General features: G+C 36.0%; 1 protein-coding gene across 2 annotated transcripts in view; it reads right to left on the bottom strand.

Moving 5' to 3' along the window:
* LOC145782297 (uncharacterized) overlaps positions 1–16,964 on the bottom strand; it is a 39,361-nt gene extending 22,397 nt beyond the window's left edge. Inside the window, exons 1-2 of one of the 2 annotated variants that reach the window (XM_082594085.1) lie at positions 16,859–16,964; positions 9,954–10,045 (exon numbers count right to left, since the gene is read on the bottom strand). Coding sequence is in view for 1 of the 2 variants with exons in the window: in XM_082594084.1 (XP_082450210.1) it covers positions 9,954–10,045; positions 12,275–12,323 (141 nt within the window). In the remaining variant the exon portion in view is untranslated. Of the gene's footprint in view, positions 1–9,953; positions 10,046–12,274; positions 12,382–16,858 lie in introns of those variants that run through there. The other variant, XM_082594084.1, reaches the window with a different exon arrangement.
* Positions 16,965–21,574: the final 4,610 nt, after the last annotated feature.

The raw sequence follows: 21,574 nt of genomic DNA, 5'->3' as shown, positions 1-21,574 counted from the left end.
AAGTCGATTACACCAGCAATCCAGCATTGATTAAGGGGATAAGAACATGTTATGATGGGAAGCATAGAAAGAAGATGTTATGGTCAAAAAGGTACAAACTCTCTAGTTTTGTAACAGCTGATGCTGCCACAGCACCATGCTTGACAGAGAATGCTCCAGACAAAGTGTTCTGGAATGTCACCATGAACAGTAATCGAAGTTGCGAAAGATATGTTGGACAAATAAAGAATGTTATAGAGAAAGGACAAATCAAACATGATGAAAATGCAGACAAACGTATCAAAAGCATGATCAATCTGCAAGATTTAAACAATTTTTCTTCCATCAACTGATCGTGCATGCATTCTTGTTGTTAATTTTACTTACATGTACAACATTTTTGATTTTTGTGCCATTTACATAAATTTTTGGCGAATTTTTGTTAAAAAAACAGCAAAATTTAGACAAATTTTAGGGAAAAAAATCCAAGCTTTTGGTGGAAATTTGTTTAAAGGGGTATTCAGTAGCCTACTACCTATATTAGTGTTTTAGAACCAATACATATGCATAAAAGTGGGTAAATTGACATGTAAGAAATTTTTTAATGCTTACAAACCCCATTTTTGCCCTTCGTTAGGGGGTCCCTGCAGGGTAGTTTTAGCATATTGACCTGGGGGAGTGGAAGATGAGGCTGTAGGATGCTAAAATTTCGCATGGAAGTTAGTAATACCATTCCACGTATGAATTTAGGTGAGCCAAGTTGTGATTATGAAGTTGGGAAATTATGAAACACCCTAATGCTCATATGACATGAGACCTAAATGCTGTAGATTGCAATAACGTAAGACTTGGATATTTCGCGTGTCTTGTAATAGGGTTGGTTGTTCAAAGGCAGGCCTCTAAGCTCCCGGTGGCCATGGCCACTGGGAAGTCGTTAAATGGCCTCCAAAACTAATGTGCCGATAGGCCATGTTTGGTCGCCGGCTTCATTTCTCCATTACGTTGATATGCAAAATGTTTTTCTCTTCACTTGTTTTTGCAATCTTTTCTCACAAACAAGGCAAAATATGAACATCGCTGTCGACCTATAAAAACTCGAAGACCAGCCACACGTACTTGAGATGCAGTGCATTTAAATACAACTGCAAATATGTTTCAGGTCCTTGTTTGCGTTCTTATCTGACTGAACGCAAAAACACGATATCAATTAATGGATTTTTAAACACACAATTTTTAACGGATTTTGTGTTTTGGCTGCCGGAGGGAGAATTTAGCCACCGAAGAATAAGCCCTGGTAGGTCATGCTTGGTCGCCGGAAAAATAAACCAGCTTAGAGGCCGGAGAGGTATCACATAAAGTGCTGGTATAACAAAATAACATTTTTAAATGACTGTATCAATGTATGCTAGTTGGCGACATGATATCATCAAAGTTTAAAATTTACCGCTTGCACATTTTGTACTTCAATGATCAGAAATCAGGCAAACCAAACAAGAGAAATATTATACATTGTTACTGCAATTAAGCATAATGCACGCCTTTGAATTTTTATGTTGAATTTTTGCAGAAAACTACACTTGTGTTGTATAGGGTCAAGCGGGGTCAAATGGGACGCGGGGGCAAACAGGCCATTCTGTTACTCTGTTTACTTATCACAGTTTTTTCCTACTTGTTCTTTTCTAAAATAGGAAGTTAATAGCTCATTTTAAAGCTGCTTTCCCATAGATTTGCATCATGCAAAACAAACACAGATCTACATTTGGAAAATATACTTCAGACATAGCCGTACGATACCAAAGCATTTTGGGGGGGCAGAAAGTAAATTTGCCCAAATGTGCACGCTTTTATAGAAATTGCCCAAATATAATGTATGCGGTGTATGATAACTATCCCTGATGATAACAGTGAAAAAGTAACATAACAAGATCACCAGCAGTGGCGTAGCCAGTAATTTTGAAAGGGCGGGGGTTGAGGGCGTGTTTCGCTTATGACGACACCCAGCAGTGGGAGGGTCTGGGGGGCCTCCCCCAGAAAATTTTGAAAAATTACTTTGAATTTGGTGCATTCTGAGAGCATTTTCAACAAAAATGTGGTTATGAATATTCCTGTAAAATGATGCTGTCCGGTGGCATAGCAAAAGGATAAGATCATGTTTTCTTCGGTATTTTTCAGAAATAAAGCTACAATTCTCTATGTTTTCTTGTTGCTAATTCCTGGCTGAGATATTTGAATGCTTGGTAATGGCAAAACTCGCTCTTTGCAACAATAGAGAAATTATAATTAAATGTGATAAAACACAGACATACTACTTCTGTTCAAATAAACTTTGTTCAATCAATTAAAGTAGTTTTGATGATACAAATTTTAGTACAAAAATAAAAAGGTCTGGCAGCACTACTTCTAAAAATATAGTTAGGCTAGGTAATTTGATGACAAAAATAACTAAGTTTAATATATTCTAAGTTTGCATACAGACGGTGACGTAGGACTCAAAGAACCCAATTAGCCTAACAGGTCGTATTTACATTGATTCAATGTCTGAATATTGAATAATATTCAATCATCGGATTTGCAGAAGGCGTCGTTGGATTTTTAAAAAATCGCCGAATAGGAAACTCGCCGAAAAAGGCTCTGGCTGAATAGGGAACTCGCCGAATAGTAGCAGAACCTTTTTAGGCTATAAAAGTAACCAAACAAAGCTAAGCAACACCTTAACATTACAGTACTTTTAATAGGTATAACATGTTTTTGTTAAATGTTGTGGTGGTGTTGCTTAGCTATGTCCATTTATGGTTGAAAAAGTACTGTGACCTCCCCACCCGAATTGTTTTGTAAAAGTACCGGTAGGCTATTCACCAGATTTATATAAATTCATATTTTGTAGTTGCCCAAATCAAGATGATGCATTTTTGGATATTATAAAAAAAATTAAAGACTTTGTACATTTTGATGCGAGGCAACTGCATCATGCCAATTTGGGCAGTTTTATAAATAGACTATGATCAGATAATTTCATATTTTTTGTTGCCTTAATCTAAACGATACAGTTATGTAAATGGGAAAAATTAATGAATTTGTTCATTTTGGGTAAACTGCCTCACGCTAATTTGGGCAGTTGCATAAACAGACAGACTAATCAGTTTCATCAAATAATTTCATGTTTTTAGCTGCCCAAATCAACACGATGCATTTGTGAAAATTAATAAAATTAGCTATATAGCAAATTTTGTGTTTTGATTTGGGCAGTTTCACAAAAGTATTAGAGACATATTTTGGTGGCTGGCCAAATTGGCATGATGCAGTTGGTTAAATGCGTGGGTCATTCCATGTCAAGTGATCCAGACCATGTAACCCACCCTCTCAGATTTTAATGAAAATTTACACACTGATAAAACTTTTCTTTCTGATTTCAAAAACCTAATTTTTTTTTAAATCGGTCAACTAAAACAAAAGTTACGGCCACTTAAAGTTGGCTGCTTTTTGTGATCGCTGAAGCGTAAAATCCATTTCGCTTTCACAAAGTTTAACTGTAGGAAGATATTTCTCAGCTCGTAAGAAATTGTACTGATTGATATTTTCAGGTATTGTAGGACATATACTTCTTAAGCCATATCACTCAAAACTAAAGCTCTTGACCATCACCTTTGACCTTTAACCTCATGTTTATGCGTAGCCCCAATTGTGCTCAATCATGCGGAACATAATTTTTGATCATAAATAACTCATGGTGCTCACTAGTTACAATCACATGCAATGCATCATTTTAAAGGTATTTTCAAGGAGAATTGATATCAGAAATAAAATTAATGGCTTATTGAGTATTTCACTTCACAAAGTGAAAACCAAAGCTTGTGTCTGAAAATCAGTACTATTTTTAATTGCAAGTGTGCTATGCCAAGTTCCCCTGATGATGTTTTGTATATTTATAATTTAAAATAGGCTCATTAAATATTTAATTAAAGAAGATTGTACCAAACAATGCAAAACCACCCTCCACACCTCCAAGACACCCATTTGAATGCTCCAAGCTCCCAACTTCCCTGGACACAACCACCCTATGGACAAATCCCACAAAAGCGACCAAGCTTGTGGCTGTGTGGGGGAAGCCATGGCTTGACCACTAAACAACTTGGAATAGCTCCTCCTCAATGACTTTGAGGGAGAGGAGCCAACAACAAGATTGTGCCAAAAATTTATGTTTTTAAACTAATATGGGTCCTGCTACTTAAACATTTTAAGCTATAGATCCATCTGAGCAACAATGATAAATTCTAAATTCCAGAACAACATTTTGTCACTTCGGGTACATACTCTTTCTTGACCTATTTTTCCACAACAAAACTAACACATCAAAAATACCATACAACAATACACTGAATAATAACATAAGAGTTCACAAATGGCTATCTAAAGGTTGGAATCGGGTAATTGGACATTGAAATAACAATTAAATATATATACAGATTAAGAAATATGGAAAGAGACTCAGTCAGAACATCTAGCAATAATGCAGGCATTATATATGAAGACACATACTGCACATATGCATATAAGTTGCATGTGTGCATACTGCATACATACACTACCTGCCATTGATAGTCCGCTATGTACATACATATGATGTAACTGACTTGTTTGCTGAACTATACAGTATTTTCCTTTGATTATATCATTGAGCACTCTGAATCTACCGTATTGGCAATCATACCAGATATATATTATATAATATATACATCACAAAGTGAAACAGATCACATTATAGATTCATATTTTATTAAGTTCTCTACTGTTGGTTTCGCTCTTAGGGGCTCATCAGAAGAAATGCTAAAAGAAGGAGAACTTAATTATATAAATATGAATCTATAATGTGATCTTATGCTCTGACTCTGGTCATCGAGCACTCTCATATATTTGTTGAGGCAAGATGTGTTGTTTGATAAAAAACAATGTGCGTGCCTTGAGGAACGGTTGTACATTGTACAGTGTGCAGGCCTCGAAATTTGTACTTTTTTCCGGCGGTCAAGCATGTCCTACCGGACTGGCCCTTTCAGCGGACATTTAATATCTCAACCGGACATATTTTTTGCATGTACATTTTGCACAAAATCGTACTACAGTATTTGTAGAAGAAGAATTTCTACAACAGAATAGCTCTGCAATGGTTGATGGCTTAATTAACCGACCCTGAAGTATACTGGAGCAGGTTAAGCGTAAATGAGGTCGCCACATTCGCCTAAGCACGTGCGGAACCCAGCTGAGATTTGCTTCTCTGTGACGATTCTTTTTAACAAACGATCAATGTAACGCAATAATCCTCATTGTTAAAATTAGAATACATATCCTGCCGAAAAGTTCAGACAACTTTATTTCAAGGCAACATTGCAATTTGCAAGGCATTGAAATGATGCAAAAACGGATACTTTTGCCATCAGCTCGTTAACCACGCCACTCTAATGTGATCTTTAAAGCAATTGCCTGTACTATTATTGTTTCAGCTCCGTATTTGTTCGCGTAAAACAAACAATTCGGCTTCGGCAGACATTCGAGGTCATTCCGAAGGTCATGACCGCCGGATATTTCAAGGTCTGAATAATCTGTTAATTTTCATTGTTTGATTTATATGTGTGGGGTAGACTATAAGACTATGGTATATGTACTTTGGTATTTTGTGGTATGTCAGTATATACTAAATTCCAGAACAATTTGCAACAATATTAACAACGCAATACTTTCATTTGTGTAACTATTTGAATGAGAGAGTGCAGACTCGACGACCTCCTATGCCTTCAGGGCTACGGTCTTTCGCACTCTCTCATTGGATGCACACTGTCAGTTTTTGTTTTATGTGTGTTTCGGCGTTTCGCATCCAAACAAAAATAAAATGACCATCCATCCATCCATACGTGTATATTAAGCAAGATTCACCGCTGTACATATATAATTATATATATAATTATATAATTATATATACCATGGTGAATCTTGCTTCAACAAATATATGAGAGTGCTCGACGACCAGAGTCAGAGCATAATATCACAAAGTGGATCCGATCACATTATAGATTCATATTTATATAATTAAGTTCTCCTTTTTTTAGCATTTCTTCTGATGAGCCCCTAAGGGTGAAACCAACAGTAGAGAACTTAATAAAATATGAATCTAAAAATGTGATATGTTTCACTTTGTGATGTATGTATTATATAATATATATCTGGTATGATTGCCAATACGGTAGATTCAGAGTGCTCAATGATATAATCAGAGCGAAATACTGTATAGTTCAGCAAACAAGTCAGTTACATCATATGTACGTATATAGCGGACCATCAATGGCAGGTAGTGTATGTATGCAGTATGCACACATGCAACTTATATGCATATGTGCAGTATGTGTCTTCATATATAATGCCTGCATTATTGCTAGATGTTCTGACTGAGTCTCTTTCCATATTTCTTAATCTGTATATATATTTAATTGTTATTTCAATGTCCAATTACCCGATTCCAACCCTTAGATAGCCATTTGTGAACTCTTATGTTATTATTCAGTGTATTGTTGTATGGTATTTTTGATGTGTTAGTTTTGTTGTGGAAAAATAGGTCAAGAAAGAGTATGTACCCGAAGTGACAAAATGTTGTTCTGGAATTTAGAATTTATCATTGTTGCTCAGATGGATCTATAGCTTAAAATGTTTAAGTAGCAGGACCCATATTAGTTTAAAAACATAAATTCTTGGCATAATCTTGTTGTTGGCTCCTCTCCCTCAAAGTCATTGAGGAGGAGCTATTCCAAGTTGTTTAGTGGTCAAGCCATGGCCTCCCCCACACAGCCACAAGCTTGGTCGCTTTTGTGGGATTTGTCTATAGGGTGGTTTTGCATTGTTTGCTACAATCTTCATCAATTAAATATTTAATGAGCCTATTTTAAATTATAAATATACAAAACACCATTAGGGGAACTTGGCATAGCACACTTGCAATTAAAAATAGTACTGATTTTCAGACACAAGCTTTGGTTTTCATTTTGTGAGGTGAAATACTCAATAAGCCATTAATTTTATTTCTGATATCAATTCTCCTTGAAAATACCTTCAAAATGATGCATTGCATGTGATTGTAACTAGTGAGCACCATGAGTTATTTATGATCAAAAATTATGTTCCGCATGATTGAGCACAATTGGGGCTACGCATAAACATGAGGTTAAAGGTCAAAGGTGATGGTCAAGAGCTTTAGTTTTGAGTGATATGGCTTAAGAAGTATATGTTCTACAATACCTGAAAATATCAATCAGTACAATTTCTTACGAGCTGAGAAATATCTTCCTACAGTTAAACTTGTGAAAGCGAAATGGATTTTACGCTTCAGCGATCACAAAAAGCAGCCAACTTTAAGTGGCCGTAACTTTTGTTTTAGTTGACCGATTTAAAAAAAAATTAGTTTTTTGAAATCAGGAAGAAAAGTTTTATCAGTGTGTAAATTTTCATTAAAATCTGAGAGGGTGGGTTACAAAATCCCATTTTTCTGGATCACTTGACATGGAATGACCCGCACTTCATACTATAGTTTGATCACCATGCAATACAATACATCAGTACGGGTGTGCCAAATGAAAATTTTGCGGCACATTTCTTGTGCAAATAAGAGGCTGTACTTAGTTTGATAGGTAAAAGATATTGATTTATAGTTTTTCTTAATTCATGCAATTTTGTAGCTTTTTATATAGCAATTTTTGCCCTAATAATTTTAAGATTTTGCCCGGATTCGCGACGTTTTGAAACAACAGGGGGGGCGGCTGCCCCCCCTGCCCTCCTGGCTCATACGGCTATGGACTCTTCAGATGATGCAAAAAGTGGCCAAAAAATGTGAAAATATTAAAATTTGAAAATTTACCAAAAAAACTTTGGTATACCACAAAAACTAATTAAGCTGGAATGAAAATTTACTCAACAGCATACACCCCAGAATGCTGAATTGGTATGCTGGAAATATTAATTGTCCCACTTTTTTACTTTTTGTATTTTTTCTGTTTAAATAAAATGGGGTTAATGGGCCACATTGGCTTTTTGACAAGTTTTAGCTCACTTGGATAACTTTTTTAATTCTATTTAATTTATATGGTATTTTTTAGGTAAACAGACCTATTATTACTATTAGACATAGCTGTTGGTTGCATGATTAGCTCTAGACATGCCTTTTCTCTTTGAGCAAAAAGAAAATAGAAAGCATAAAACTGAAAGTGGTAAAAGCTTTGAAAAGTCCAAGATTTGAGAACCCTTCAAAACGTGCCATTGTAGACTTGATGACTGTCAATAGGAAAGAATTGCAGGACTTCATCACAGCAAACACCACACGATTTAAAAAAATTACTGAACTGCATTTTGACTTTTTGAGTCAAGACCCACCTCTTTAGGAACCCAATGACACCTACATCGCTACAAAATCGACTCTACTTGGCATGAGAGTTGTGAATGACATAACTGAATGTGGTGTGGCGAATACAAATTTGTGCGTGATGAGCAAATACAATTTTCTGCACACCAATGACAAAGAGCAAAAGTAGTTCCTCGTCATGACAGTTTAAAACTTCAGACAGCTGTATCCAGATGGGAATAAGTCTACATTGATGCAATAACTATAACTAATAACATTCTGGACATCTGTCAACACTGAACTAATTAATTTTGAGTAATTTTGCCATTATATTCCTATCATGTAATCTCGTGTTGCTATTAGTGTATTCCGTGAAGCTTTCAAAGTACGTAGCAACCTTAAAAACGTTTTCAGTTGCCCCAAAAATTTGACAGGATTATTTTTCAGGTATTGACATGATGCGAGAGGGTGCCCGATTTGAATTTCAAAATATTAATGTTTTCCCCAATTTATGAATCACCCTATTGTATAGTATCCTATTTCAATTGTCAACTATAGACCCTGCTGTTTGACTTGGCCCCTTCTACTCTGTTTATGACTGCCAGTTTAAAATTGAACATTTGTAAAATGTTTCCTTATTCATATCGTTCAATTTTAGTTGCAAAAAAGAGCAGTGCAAATTATGTGTTCTACCTTTATCTGAAAAGGGCGTAGAAGGCCTTTATTGCTAAAATTGTTGAGCATCACTTGAACAAAATACATGCCACCCAACAGGTCTGTGATAAAATAGCAAAAATGAAGTTCTTTCCTTACCATTTAGACGTATAAAAGTTGTGGCCCATTTGACCCCACAGCTGATGGGGTCAAATGGGCCACACCTACCCCAGCTTAGAACATTTTTTTATGTTTTTGCAAGTTTTTAATTTTTCTGAAAAATGTCTTATTTCATTGCTGAAAGGTGTAATGCTCTGTTGTAAATATTTTTTTTTTTAATTTCATAATCGGTTTTATGTGGCATTCAAAAAACTGAAAAAGTGTCCCGTTTGACCCCGCATGACCCTAGGCTATGTCACAACGGCGTCACTAAACTCCTGTGTCATTCATGAAGTAGCAGAGTGCAAGATTACTGTGAAAAGCCACACTTATACTTGGAGTAGCCTATGCCAGACTGTTCTGATTATGAATAAGATTATACTTCCGATATATGTCCATAGAAATAGAAATGAGAAATATAAAATAAGTTAATGACATCTTCCACTTCATTTTAATAAGACTTAGAAATTTAATTTTGCTATCCCCACAATTTAAGTGATACCTATGAATAGAGCAACCTCAAGTCAGGATTGGCCTACAGCCCTACATCCTAAGAACACAACTATAAATAATACAAATAAGCAATTAATTCAGGTCTCACGTCATTTGGATTTACGATATTCAGATTGTGTTATTACAACTTGCTCACAATAATGGATTGAGTAAAATAGAAGAGGGAAACATTAGCTGCATGGAGAAATTGGCCATCTTCACAAGTGAAGAGCAAACTGAGATTTCATAATGATAAACACAATAGATTGACTTCAACAACTGGGACTAAACTTACAAGGGTTGTTTCTGGTGTGCTGGACTGCTGATCAGGGTGTATTTTCAGTGCAGTTGTAGTGTATACTCGCTTAATTTCTTCTTTTGAAGCACCTAAAGTAAAATAGAAATAGAGAATAGTATCTGTACAAGTTTACACAACTGCAAGTCTGCGCAAGTTTACATATTATATAGCCTATAACAGTTCAAAGAATATTTTTGCTCCTACAAGAGTCATGCAGATATGCTGCAAATAAAAGTTTATTTTGACCTTTACCAGTAGTACCTTTAAAATCAAATGCTGAGTAATTTTATTATGAACTAAACTGGTGTTCCAGACAATTGTTCACCAAATCAAACGTCATGTAAAACCGTTCAAGCGTTCCGGTCTACTGAATCTTAGCGTATTACATAATGGAATATTCCTAAAAAAAGAGCAGATTGCATTATTGCTTGCAAGACCTGTAAAACATTGCAGCTGCAGCATAACATTACATCATCATTAAATCTTTAATTACTTGAACAGGTGTAAGCCAAACTTGAAACAGGTGTAAGCCAAACTTGAACGTAGGTGCTTGAATAACTTATCATTGGTTATCATTATTACATCACAGTAGCTGCCTACGTGCGTTTGAGATATTGCAATGTATTCTCGTCATTCTTAAAATTGTTACTTGAGAGTTGGTCGCATATTTAACTGTTTTGCTTAGTGCTTGCCAGCTGGATGAAATTTCCGTCTTTATCCAAGTAATTTGCATTGTAGTGACAAGTTTAGTATCGCGTTGCACCCCAATTTCGACAGCCTTGGGCTATTTTTACAGAAATACACTTTTTGAATAGACGTTTTCAGGGGAGTGTTTCTTTCGGTCATTGCATACAGACGAACGGATCCGGGAATCTTATGTTACAATTTTCCCACGAAGAGATTATGGTTTACCGTTGTGACCAACTGGCTCTATAAAATCAAAATTACTTTTTGAATTCAATGAATCCATCCAGTTAATGATGAAATTATAATTTGATTACAAAAAGAGCTGAAATTTATTGACAAGAGCTGGACAATTTAGTTTTAATTGAAATTTAACAATTTAATTTATTAATTAAGTTTTAATTACAATTTGTGTGGCAATATTAAAAGGCTACCATATAGGTTATCTATCAAGCATACACATTGAGGTGTTGGCACTTTCTGTGGGCATGCAAAAACTGTTGGGATCATAATCCACTTATCAAAACTTACAATTGATTCACACATTCAATATAAATCTTACAGATTGTTTAAACAATTTAAAAATTTTTGCAGTTCTATTACACTGCAGCTTTAGCTAAATTCATATTCCAAGAAAATCAATCAAAGATGCAACATTGATATGTGGGAAGCTTTACCACTGGATAGAGAAAACTTCTTTAGAATTTTAATCTTGAAGTTTTGCATCGCCTACGGTACTTGTAGAGGCTTTAAACCACTGACACAGGCGCGGTCACCGAGATAGACAGAGTAAAATTTCAGCTTGCTATTGAAGCGTGTTGCCTGTAAATTACTTCATTCTGTGGTGTCACTGACAGGGTTGATCTCTAAGTGGTCAAAACTGGTTTTGACCACTAAGCGATTTAAACCTGGTTTTAACCGGTGAAAACTAGGTTTAAGCCGGTCAAAACCCAGAAAAGTATTTTTATGTAGTGAATGGTCGTAATTTACCGTTGCTTGGTCCTGCATTTATTCTTAATGCAATGCTCTCTAAAGTAACTGTAACCTCTAAATTTGTTGGAATAAATTCTTGTACTTCACTTGGCTGTGCAAATTGTTCATCGTTCTACTAAGCATTTTTTGGTTCATCAGAAACTTATTTTTAGAATTTGAATTTTCTCAATAATTACAATAACCAACTGATTGAAATATCAAAAATATGATAAGCGAAGAAACTGAGTATTTTTTGTTCCAAATTCAGCATTTAGGTTATTGTTGATCAAAACAAAATATAGTTGAACATCATTACTAAACATGGAGGGTAATATTTTTAATTCAATTGAAAAGCAACCTGATTCATACACTAAAGGGGTTTTAACCAGTTTTGACCAGCAACAGGTGGTCAAAACTGCCCGGTTTAAACCAGGTTTTAACCGGTTTTAACCGCCCCGGTTTAAACCGATCAACCCTGGACTCACTGAATGGAGAACCATTTTTCAACTGCGTTACTTAAAACGCATACCTAAAGAGATAAACCGCTGCATTGCATGATCTTGCTATTTAATTGTTCATAAGTTGGGCGCTTAACCAATAAATATTTATTGAAATTAGCTATAAACCAGTAAGCTATTTCAAAACATAATAGAACTATTTACCGTTTGGAAGCTTCAAAATTTCATAAGCATCTTTTTTGGTCATTAACATTTCACCTTCATTGACAAATTATTTGTTTGACTAAAATTTGCATACATATGCATTAGGGTGGCCCTAATATGGACCTAAATTTTTTTTTTGCAAAATTTTTAACTCCAATTGTCCAATTCTAATCCTATGCCTGAAAAAATGATTTTGTGAAAGTTTGAAGTGATTTGAACAAAGTTTAGAACTTGCACATCGACGTTGAAATTTTAGGGGGGTATCGCAACATATCGCGAGGGGGCAAAAACGGTAAATCGGCCATATCTTTTCTTCTACACAGCCTAAAATCATGTTTAACCACTCAAAATTTGTAGAATGATTATGGTTATTCACTGGAGTTACAAAATACAGCTTTTAATTTTGTTCAAAACCGTTAACTTATAAGAATGTGAAAAAAATTGCCATAATTTAGTGTTTTGCAGAATATTTTAATTGGTTTAATATTTTCGATAGTTTTAAAGTTGAAAATTAGCAAAATCACAAAACAGAGAGCTCTAAGAATTGTAAATTCAAGGCAAAACATTGTCAAACCGTCGCAGATAAATACAAATAGAGTTTACACAAACATGTTCTTAGTTACTGAGTGAGAGTAGATTTTTTGCAGTTTGGAAATTGTTTCCGATGTTCAGAAACCACCTGTAGCAGATATTGCGTCTGCTCTTCACTATAAGTGAGGATGCGATTGTACTCTTCAATGAGTGCCACTCCTCGCACTGCATGATCATTTGTGACAGTAAGTGTGTGAACCGTTTGTAATGCCTTATGAAAATCATCACGTAGTGGCCAAGTTTGTGGATCAACTTCCATGAACTTAGTTGAAATGCCAAGCTTTTGTAACAGCGATAAAGATCCTCTGGTGACAAGATGAGGTAACTCGAGTGGAGTAGTTGTTGAAGGATTAATCATTCGTCGTTTTGAGGCATCTTCTGTCTCGTTGTGGTCTTTGATAGCTTGAACCATAAGTTTCTTCGACTCTTGGTGTTGGCAGGCACAGATATATCGAAGAAGGCAAGGGCCACAAGTTCTTCGGATAGATGCCACAGATGGGAACAAAACTTGGACAATACAGCTTTGGATACTGCACTATGCTAGCATCAGTGCTTCCACTTTGAAGGATTTTATCCCGAAATCGGGATTTTTCAACGCTTCGAAGGATAAAAAAGAGATTTGAAGAAAAAAAGGATTTTTTAGGGATTTTTAATAATTTTACAAGGAATTTTTGTCTTAAAAAGGGAATTGTTGTTTTTAGCAATTTTGAAGAAAATTTTATTAATATTCTCTTTAAAAAGTTCTAAAAACGACTGGAATAACGATGATCAGCTGGTTTCCATCGTCACTCGCCATCCGGAACCCCTCTTACTCCCTGTCCCATCCTCGCCTTTCTATCGCTTGATTTCTTTTATCGCCACTTTGGGAATTGGACGTGATTGCAGACGGTAGTGAGAGAGTTAGTTCTCAATTCTTTGAGTTAAAATTAGGTAATCCGTTGATTTACAGTTGAAGTTGAGTAGCAATAACAAAGTTCACTGAGGTTCGACGTACAGTTAGGTATGATAAGCTTAGGCTAGTGATATCTTTAGTGCTAGTGATATGTTTAGAAAAGGTAGTTTTTGCCTATGCTAACTGATGGTGTCATAATAATAGAGGCTACATATGTAGTAGCCTATGTAGCCTATACAACATGTAGGCTATAGATAGTGTACACAGTCAGACTGAGTCAGTATCATGAATAGGCCTAGTATCCTGGAGTTTTTCGTCAGTCTCAAATGATTGTGAAGGCGTTACTGACAAGAAGAAAAAAGAGATAGCCTAGCCAATAGTGTTAAGTTAGCGGATTAGCGCATCAAGGAAACTAAACACAAAAATAAATTTGTTAATGGATGGATAATTCGTTGAAACTGGACATTTACCACCTGTACATTTTTGCTGTTAGGGATAGGTTAGGAGTCCGGGTAGGAAAGATGAGAGTGGTAATTGGTAAATGATGTCCAGGACTCCAGGTGGTAAATGTCCCAGAACCGACTAACTGACAAGCACCGCAGTTTTTTGGCTGGACAGTGAACAAAGGAAGTAAACCATGTTATTGTAAAATATGGGCTGCTTTTGTGCAGCCTACTGTTCTAATAAAACAACGTTGCTTCGACATACCGGTGCTACTGAATAAAATCGAGATTAAAATAGCTTTAACTGAGATTATATTATAATAACTTTAAAGTTGTATTAGCACCTTTTTTAACCTAAATAACGTTAAAAATAACCTCGTCTATGAAGGAAATTTTGAAAGATTTCCGACTGAGGAAAAAGAGATTTTTCAGGACAAAAAAGGAAATTGAAAAGGATTTATCAATTGTCAGAAGTGGAAGCACTGGCTAGCATATGCTTGAATAGACTTGAACAGCTTGATATCATTGTTTGGGGCTGCAGCTGATAAAGGAGCTTCTATCCATGCTTTAAGATAGATCTTCACAGCAAAAATGCACATCTGCAGAACCCCATTGCATTCTTTCACTGTAAGTTTGAACTGTTGATGAAAAATCCAAACCTTTAATGAGTGTAAAACTTTAGACATCCACCTAGCATGATGCATTGGACCAGGAGCCATGAAATGAAAACCTCTTGGTGGAGTAACTCCCATAAAAATTAATGAGAGTTCAATAAATTCTCTATAATCGTCACGAAGATCTTTTCTTTCTCTCAATGATTTTTCAGCCCAAGCAATAAGATCCGAATCTATAACTGTTTTAGCTATGCCTTCATTTTCTGTCACTATCGAGGTAAACCATGTCTTATCCAAAAATTCCCACTGAGACTGAAATCGTTTGAAGAGTAGCACTTCAGGTGCAGCAGTGCTCCCCATAATTGTGGTGAAGGCTGTTTGCGCAATCCAGAATGTTGTGGCGGCACGCCAAATGCAGAAGATCTTTTTGTAACTCTTGTTCGATCAAGACACATGCGCCTTGATTTCTTCCTGTGTTGGAAGCTGTAGTATCGAAAGATATAGCAGCAACTTTATCTGTTAGATCCCAATCATCAAGACCTTTTACTACAGCTTTTGCTTGTTGTAATCCTGTACCATTTGGCAATTTTGCTACTCCAAGCAGTTGAGACACACCATTGCCAGTAACAATAATTGGCAAGCGATCAACAATCAACATGCTTTCTGGTTGTCAAGTCTCGAAGCAGTTTACCATCCCAGTGAACCACTAAAGGACAATCAGCATGAAATTCAACTTTCAGAGATCCTGCAATTGACTTCCGGTGACGTTTGCGTAATCGTTGAATAGAAATGTACGATTAATGTTGAATTCTGTTGGGTCTTGACCAATTGAACGAACTGTTTCGGTCAAAACGTAAGCAGCACATCTGTCAGTTACTTTTATCCTGTCGAGAGCCATAGCTAATTGCGGAGGTAAAACATTCTTGGTTGCTCTGCGTTGTTTCGGAAAGCTTGCCTCTTGCACAGCGCTTGTGGCTTGATCATGATCACATGGTGAGTCTGTATCGCTGCCACTAGAAGATAATTTCAATCCTACTTTGCTGGAAGTTGCAATAGCGTCTTTCTCACATTGAATTTGCCATTCTTTTTCAATCATTTGTCTTTTTAAAGATTGTTTTTGTATTGCTGTATTGTCGTTACTGGTATCAGTACATTAAATGTGTTAGAAGTATAGAAATAAATCAGTTTGGCGTAAATTTTTACCTTATATACATTTACCTCGCAATTAAATAGAAAAAAATGTGAATCTTTTCAGGAAACAAGTTAACTGTAGCTAGACAGTAGACATTTTAGAGTGTTTTGAAAGAGGAGTAAAAACATTACAACAACTATAGTAGGTTTGCAATTAGATGTTCAAAAGCTCTCAGCACATGTAATTCACTTCTGAGAAATTCCTAATTATCATATCCCATATGAACAGAAATATCCAACCGTTTAAGCAAAACTGTGCTAAAAAATTAGTTTTTTTTCATTTTCTGCTAAAATTGTGGTTTTAAACAAAATTAAAAGCTATTCTATGTAAGTCCAGTGAATAACCATAATCATTCTACAAATTTTGAGTGGTCAAACATGATTTTAGGCTGTGTAAAAGAAACGATATGGCCGATTTACCGTTTTTGCCCCCTCGCGACATGCTGCGATACCCCCCTAAAACTGCAACGTCGATGTGCAAGTTCTAAACTTTGTTCAAATCACTTCAAACTTTCACAAAATCATTTTTTCAGGCATAGGAAAAGAATTAGACGATTGGAGTATGACTTTTCAAAATTTCAATTTTAAGGGCCACCCTAATATGCATAGGTTAGAGCTATCGATTGCAACCGAGAAACTGCAGCTGTAATCCTACAATCAATTCTTAGCTGCTAATCTTGCCTAACCTGATAATACTAAAATTTGTTCTTCTTAGCAAAGGCTGCTTCAAGAAATTATTCAAAATATGTTATTCCTCAGCTAATTGCACAAGCAAGATAGTTCACTACAATTTCTATCCGGCTTGCACCATTCAATACACTTTTTAGGTTACATATTATCAAATTCTTTGTACCTTACGTTTCTTCAGTAGTGCTGCCCATTAGCAGTTCTTAGATTGACTTGCTAGTCTGACCCTTTTCAGTTGGAATTTGGAGTTGGACAAGTTGGGTTAATAAATTTTCTTCTATTGTTTATACACTCAGAGTTGCCAAAATATTTTTTAAATGTTAATGTTACAAAAAAGTCAAATAAGGTTGCTAGGTTTATCGATTCCAGCTCGTTTCCGAGCATTGATTTTGGATGGATGGTCCTTTATTTTTGTTTGGATGCAAAACAAAACGTATATAAAACAAAAACGTAAAGTGTCCATCCAGTGAGAGAGTGCGAAAGACCGTAGCCCTAAAAACGCGTAGGAGGTAGTCGAGTCTGCACTCTCTCTCATTGAACCTAGTCGCGGTTTTGAGTTGACGGAAAACCAAGTTACTCTTCACTCAAGCTACCACCCGCTTGAATATAGGCTACGGTATATTTTTTACTGATATTTATTGTAGTTATTATTTAACTAAAAGTGAACTCAGTGATGTTCGGAAACTTGAATAATTTATTGATAAAGCTTTCGCCGACGCAAACCTTGACTAACAACAAATAAATGCGCGCAAGAGCATTAAAAAAACAATATATTTTTCTGTTCAATATAACTTTTTGTGTGAAAAGCATTGCCGGATAAAGCAAACCCTAGCAAATTGACACAATAAAGAAGAAGGAAGAACAAAAAAAACAAATACAGACGCGAGAAATGCAAAAAAAAATAATGATATTGGACATAGAGTCTGGTAGTAGATGCCGCTTCCTTAGCTCTTGAAGAAGTGTTTTTTGCAAGTTTTATTGAACAATTTGTAGTCTTTTTTCATGTGTTTTTTCATATTTTGAGGTAGATTGTCCCATAACTTGATTCTCATGCATTTTAAAGATTTTGGGAATAGTTATAGGTAGGCCTATTTGCCTGTTGAGTAGGCTACGGTAGGCTATAGAAGCTACGGCTACGGTAGGCTATAAAGCGAATTTGAGCTTGAGCGTCGGGTGTGATATACGAATGCCTCCTTGCACGAATGTTTAGCTGATACTGATACATGTGTGAAGAAAGTTTTGAAGTTTCCAGTGGTTTGTTATTTTAATTTGAACATAACTTGCTTATTTCTAGTTTATGAGTAAGCTATAATTTATATTTAGTATAGGCTATCATTATCTTGATGGAGTGGCAGTAATTTCGTTTTCATTTCAAATGCTCCTGTATCAATATGTTCTCATGGATGTTGGTGTAGAATGTGACTTTGAAGGCCTACATTGTTGTGATTTGTGAAGCAGATGTGAATAAAAGTCACATTCGTGGTCACTTTTTCATGGGGTCTTTTTTCTGTTCCCTAGTTGTGGAACGTTGGCGTATTCGAGGAAGCCTGGTCAGAGCGTATAACGAATCTGCAACAGTAGCCTAAGTCTGCCTGACCTTCTAAAGTTTGGTTTTTGCTTGCAGTTAGAAAAAAAATGCAGACTCCTGCTACAGATAATGCAGGACAAGTGGCTTGGATTAGCCGTGGGGTAACATTATCAAAATGTGTTCATTTTTATGATAAAACAGTGGTAGCCTTACTGTAGCCTACATTCAAAAATTGCAAAGCACACTGAAAATTTGAGATGAGCCAATGACTGTCTACAAAAAGATCCTTGGTAGCCTACAGATCTGTACTTGAATTTAACGTTTGTTTTTATGATGGCCAAATCAGAAATAAAACTTTTTTGTAAAAAAATTGATAGCTTATCGATAGTAGGCCTCGATCTTTAAATTTTTGCGGATTAGGCTACTGTCCTCATGTCTGAGTCTAGCTGAAAATCTCATAAATCAGATGTAATTAACCAAGAAAGAAGTTCTCTGAAGAAATAACAAATTTTTGAGACGATACGCTTGTGAATTCGCCTTTTCTAGGATTAAATTCATTCATGAAAGGCATCTCATGTAGCCTACTCTGTTCGAGCTATTGAGTCGCGGTTATTTTAAATCAAAGTCAGAAGTCAAAACTATAGGTTCCCTTTAAAACATAGGCTACTCAATAGGCTAAAACCCCATTTAAACATCCACAGCAGACTATTTGCTTCAACGGATTGGAACTTTCTCGCTCCTTTATGTTGTTTCATCATTAACCTTAATGCCAGGCCAGTTTTGTCTATAGGCCTAGGCAGGGCCTCCGAGAGAAGTCAGCACTGGTTGGGAAACAATACGAAAAATGGGCCCCATAATATTTTTTAGCAAATATTGCATTGCATGTTCGTGTTAAGCTGAAATTAGCCTACTTTCCTCAGCATGACAAGAACTTTGTTCAATGTAAAAATCATAATAATTACTGGATTACACTTGCAGCAAAAATGCCATTGAAGCTAACTATTTTGTCTAGAAAGCTTTGTAAACACACAATAAGCCTACAAGCAACGAAAATAGTTCAACCAAGCATTTAATTCAGGGGAGTCCAAACTTTTTTCCACGCGAGCCAGATTTGATAATACGTGTTCGCGGGCCAACAGCCACAATAATTTTTCTGAAAACTGCATGCAGGGGCGCCGGAACGATTTTTGACTGGGGGGGCAAGATTACGAAAAAAGGGCACTTTTGTTTACTGAAAGGCCAATTTTTTTTTCAAGTTTTAAGATAAGATATAGCGATAATGCTAATCTATCAGCTCACTATGTGTTGAGTAATGATAGCCTACAAGTGTCCGGTATGCAAAGAAGGGCATTATGCTATGTTATAATAGGCTTGCCATACGTCCCGGTTTAGCCGGGACAGTCTCGATTTTAAGGCCTTGTCCCGTTATCTCGCCCGGTTAACCAATTTGTCCCGGAGTTTTTAATTTGAGATTTGCAAAAAAAAATTCTTGAGCTAGTCATCTTAAACAATTCTTTCTCAAGTGGGTCTGCGGAAAATATCAACAAAATGTTTCAGAAGCAAATGATCAACATCGACTTCTTTTTCGATGAGCACGTTTTGGTAAAGAAATAGATGTCTAAGAGTGAGAGGAAAGAATCATGGCAAAATGCAACGACATCTCTCGAACAAAAGTAAACTTTTAACAAAAACATAACCATTCCAAACTTTCAAAACCTTGTCGAGATTGTGTTTTGTTTGCCTGGGACATCAGCACCAGTTGAACAAATTTTTTCATTTATGAACAATATGTGGTCTGATGACAGAGGCCAAATGCTAAGCTCTCCTCACTTGCAAAATTAATGTTGATTTGACATGTAGTGAATTTTATGAAAAGACAAATCTTACACTGTAGTTTTGAAAAAGGTACTTAGCACTGAAAAATATTATTAGGCCTGATTCATGTGCTCATATGTCATAAATATTGTTAAGTTCCTTTGCTTTCGTTGGAGAAATAGGCTTAAATATATTGGTAATTTTCCCATATTAAATAATTCGTTGCATTAAATTATTTTGTATTAGGCCTACATTAAGATTATTTGCAGTTTTATATGCGTCCCGGATTTGCATTTCTAAAAATGGCAAGCCTATGTTATAATGATGTAACCATGGCCACCTGGAGATGCGGCCTGATTTGTCACATTTTGCAGATTTTGATTACAGCTACTGCTAGTGCTTGACTGACATTTTTTGAGATGTTTTTACTTTTTGCGGTTTCCTAATGACATAAAACTTTTTTGTTGCCTTGGGGAAGCAATAGCAAATGAGAAAAAGTAAATTGAAAAACGCAAAATCAGACTGTTATTGAAAATTAACAGTCTGACTAAAATCTTCGAAATCTAATTTTCTTTGTTTTTCAACATGTGAGGATGTTAAAACCTATTGTGTCATCTGGGGAAAAGAATAAAGAAAGCGTAAAAATCTAATTTTTAGAAAAATTTATTTAAACGTTCGCCCAAAGTTAGAAAAACCTGAAAATTTCTGCAAAATGTGACAAATCAGGCCGTATCTTTAGGTGGCCATGATGTAACCTACTGTCAAGCCTTAAAGCAGCCTACGGCCATGGCCGCTAAGTAGTGCTTGAATGACCGCTGGTGCTACCTCCTCAATCGGCCAAGTTTGGCCGCCAGTCTCTTCTAGCCAATTATTTAATTTCGCAATAGAATGATCGTGGATTAACTGTCGAAAATATGTAGTGTCAAAGAGTGACGCAAAATTAGGTCAGCGCGTCATAATCGCCACTGTTGCATTGTGCGGGAATATTTGTTATTGCTGGAATATATCCATCTGCGATCAGCCGATCACCAGCGCTGTAGGTATTGTTTGTAATTCCCGATGTATATTTGAACAAAGTCTTAATCCGAAGTGCTAATTTACATCGACTGGTAATATTGTCGTTTTTATGTCGATTCGATGTTGTCGGACATTGAATCGTTGTTAAAAAGGAAAACTAGGTTAGTTGACATCCGAGGGGAAAACATTTTATTATCCTATTTTGCAAAAATTATGCTTCTTTTAGTAATGTTCTTCACATCATTGAAATACTTATTTTATTACCTTGCCGTCATCGTCAACACATGTCGAACGTTGCTAAAAAGAATTCTAGAGGAGTGGCGTACTTCTTTAAAATCCGCCACATTGGAGACACTCGTGCGAGTGTCGTTAGATGGTCCCGCATCAGTACTGGATTACAATCCTGATAAAGCAGTTATTGCGTGGTGCAACGATTCTATTGTAGGACGTCGCCCAGGCCCAGACTTCAACAACGCTAAGTGATGATTTTAGCATTGTTGCAAGTTTAATTCTATTTACTTG

The sequence above is a fragment of the Aplidium turbinatum genome, chromosome 13, assembly GCF_918807975.1.
Source record: "Aplidium turbinatum chromosome 13, kaAplTurb1.1, whole genome shotgun sequence".
Classification (NCBI taxonomy): domain Eukaryota; kingdom Metazoa; phylum Chordata; class Ascidiacea; order Aplousobranchia; family Polyclinidae; genus Aplidium; species Aplidium turbinatum.
The sequence above is the reverse complement of the archived record's forward strand: the minus strand, read 5'-3'. Positions and strand labels throughout refer to the sequence as shown.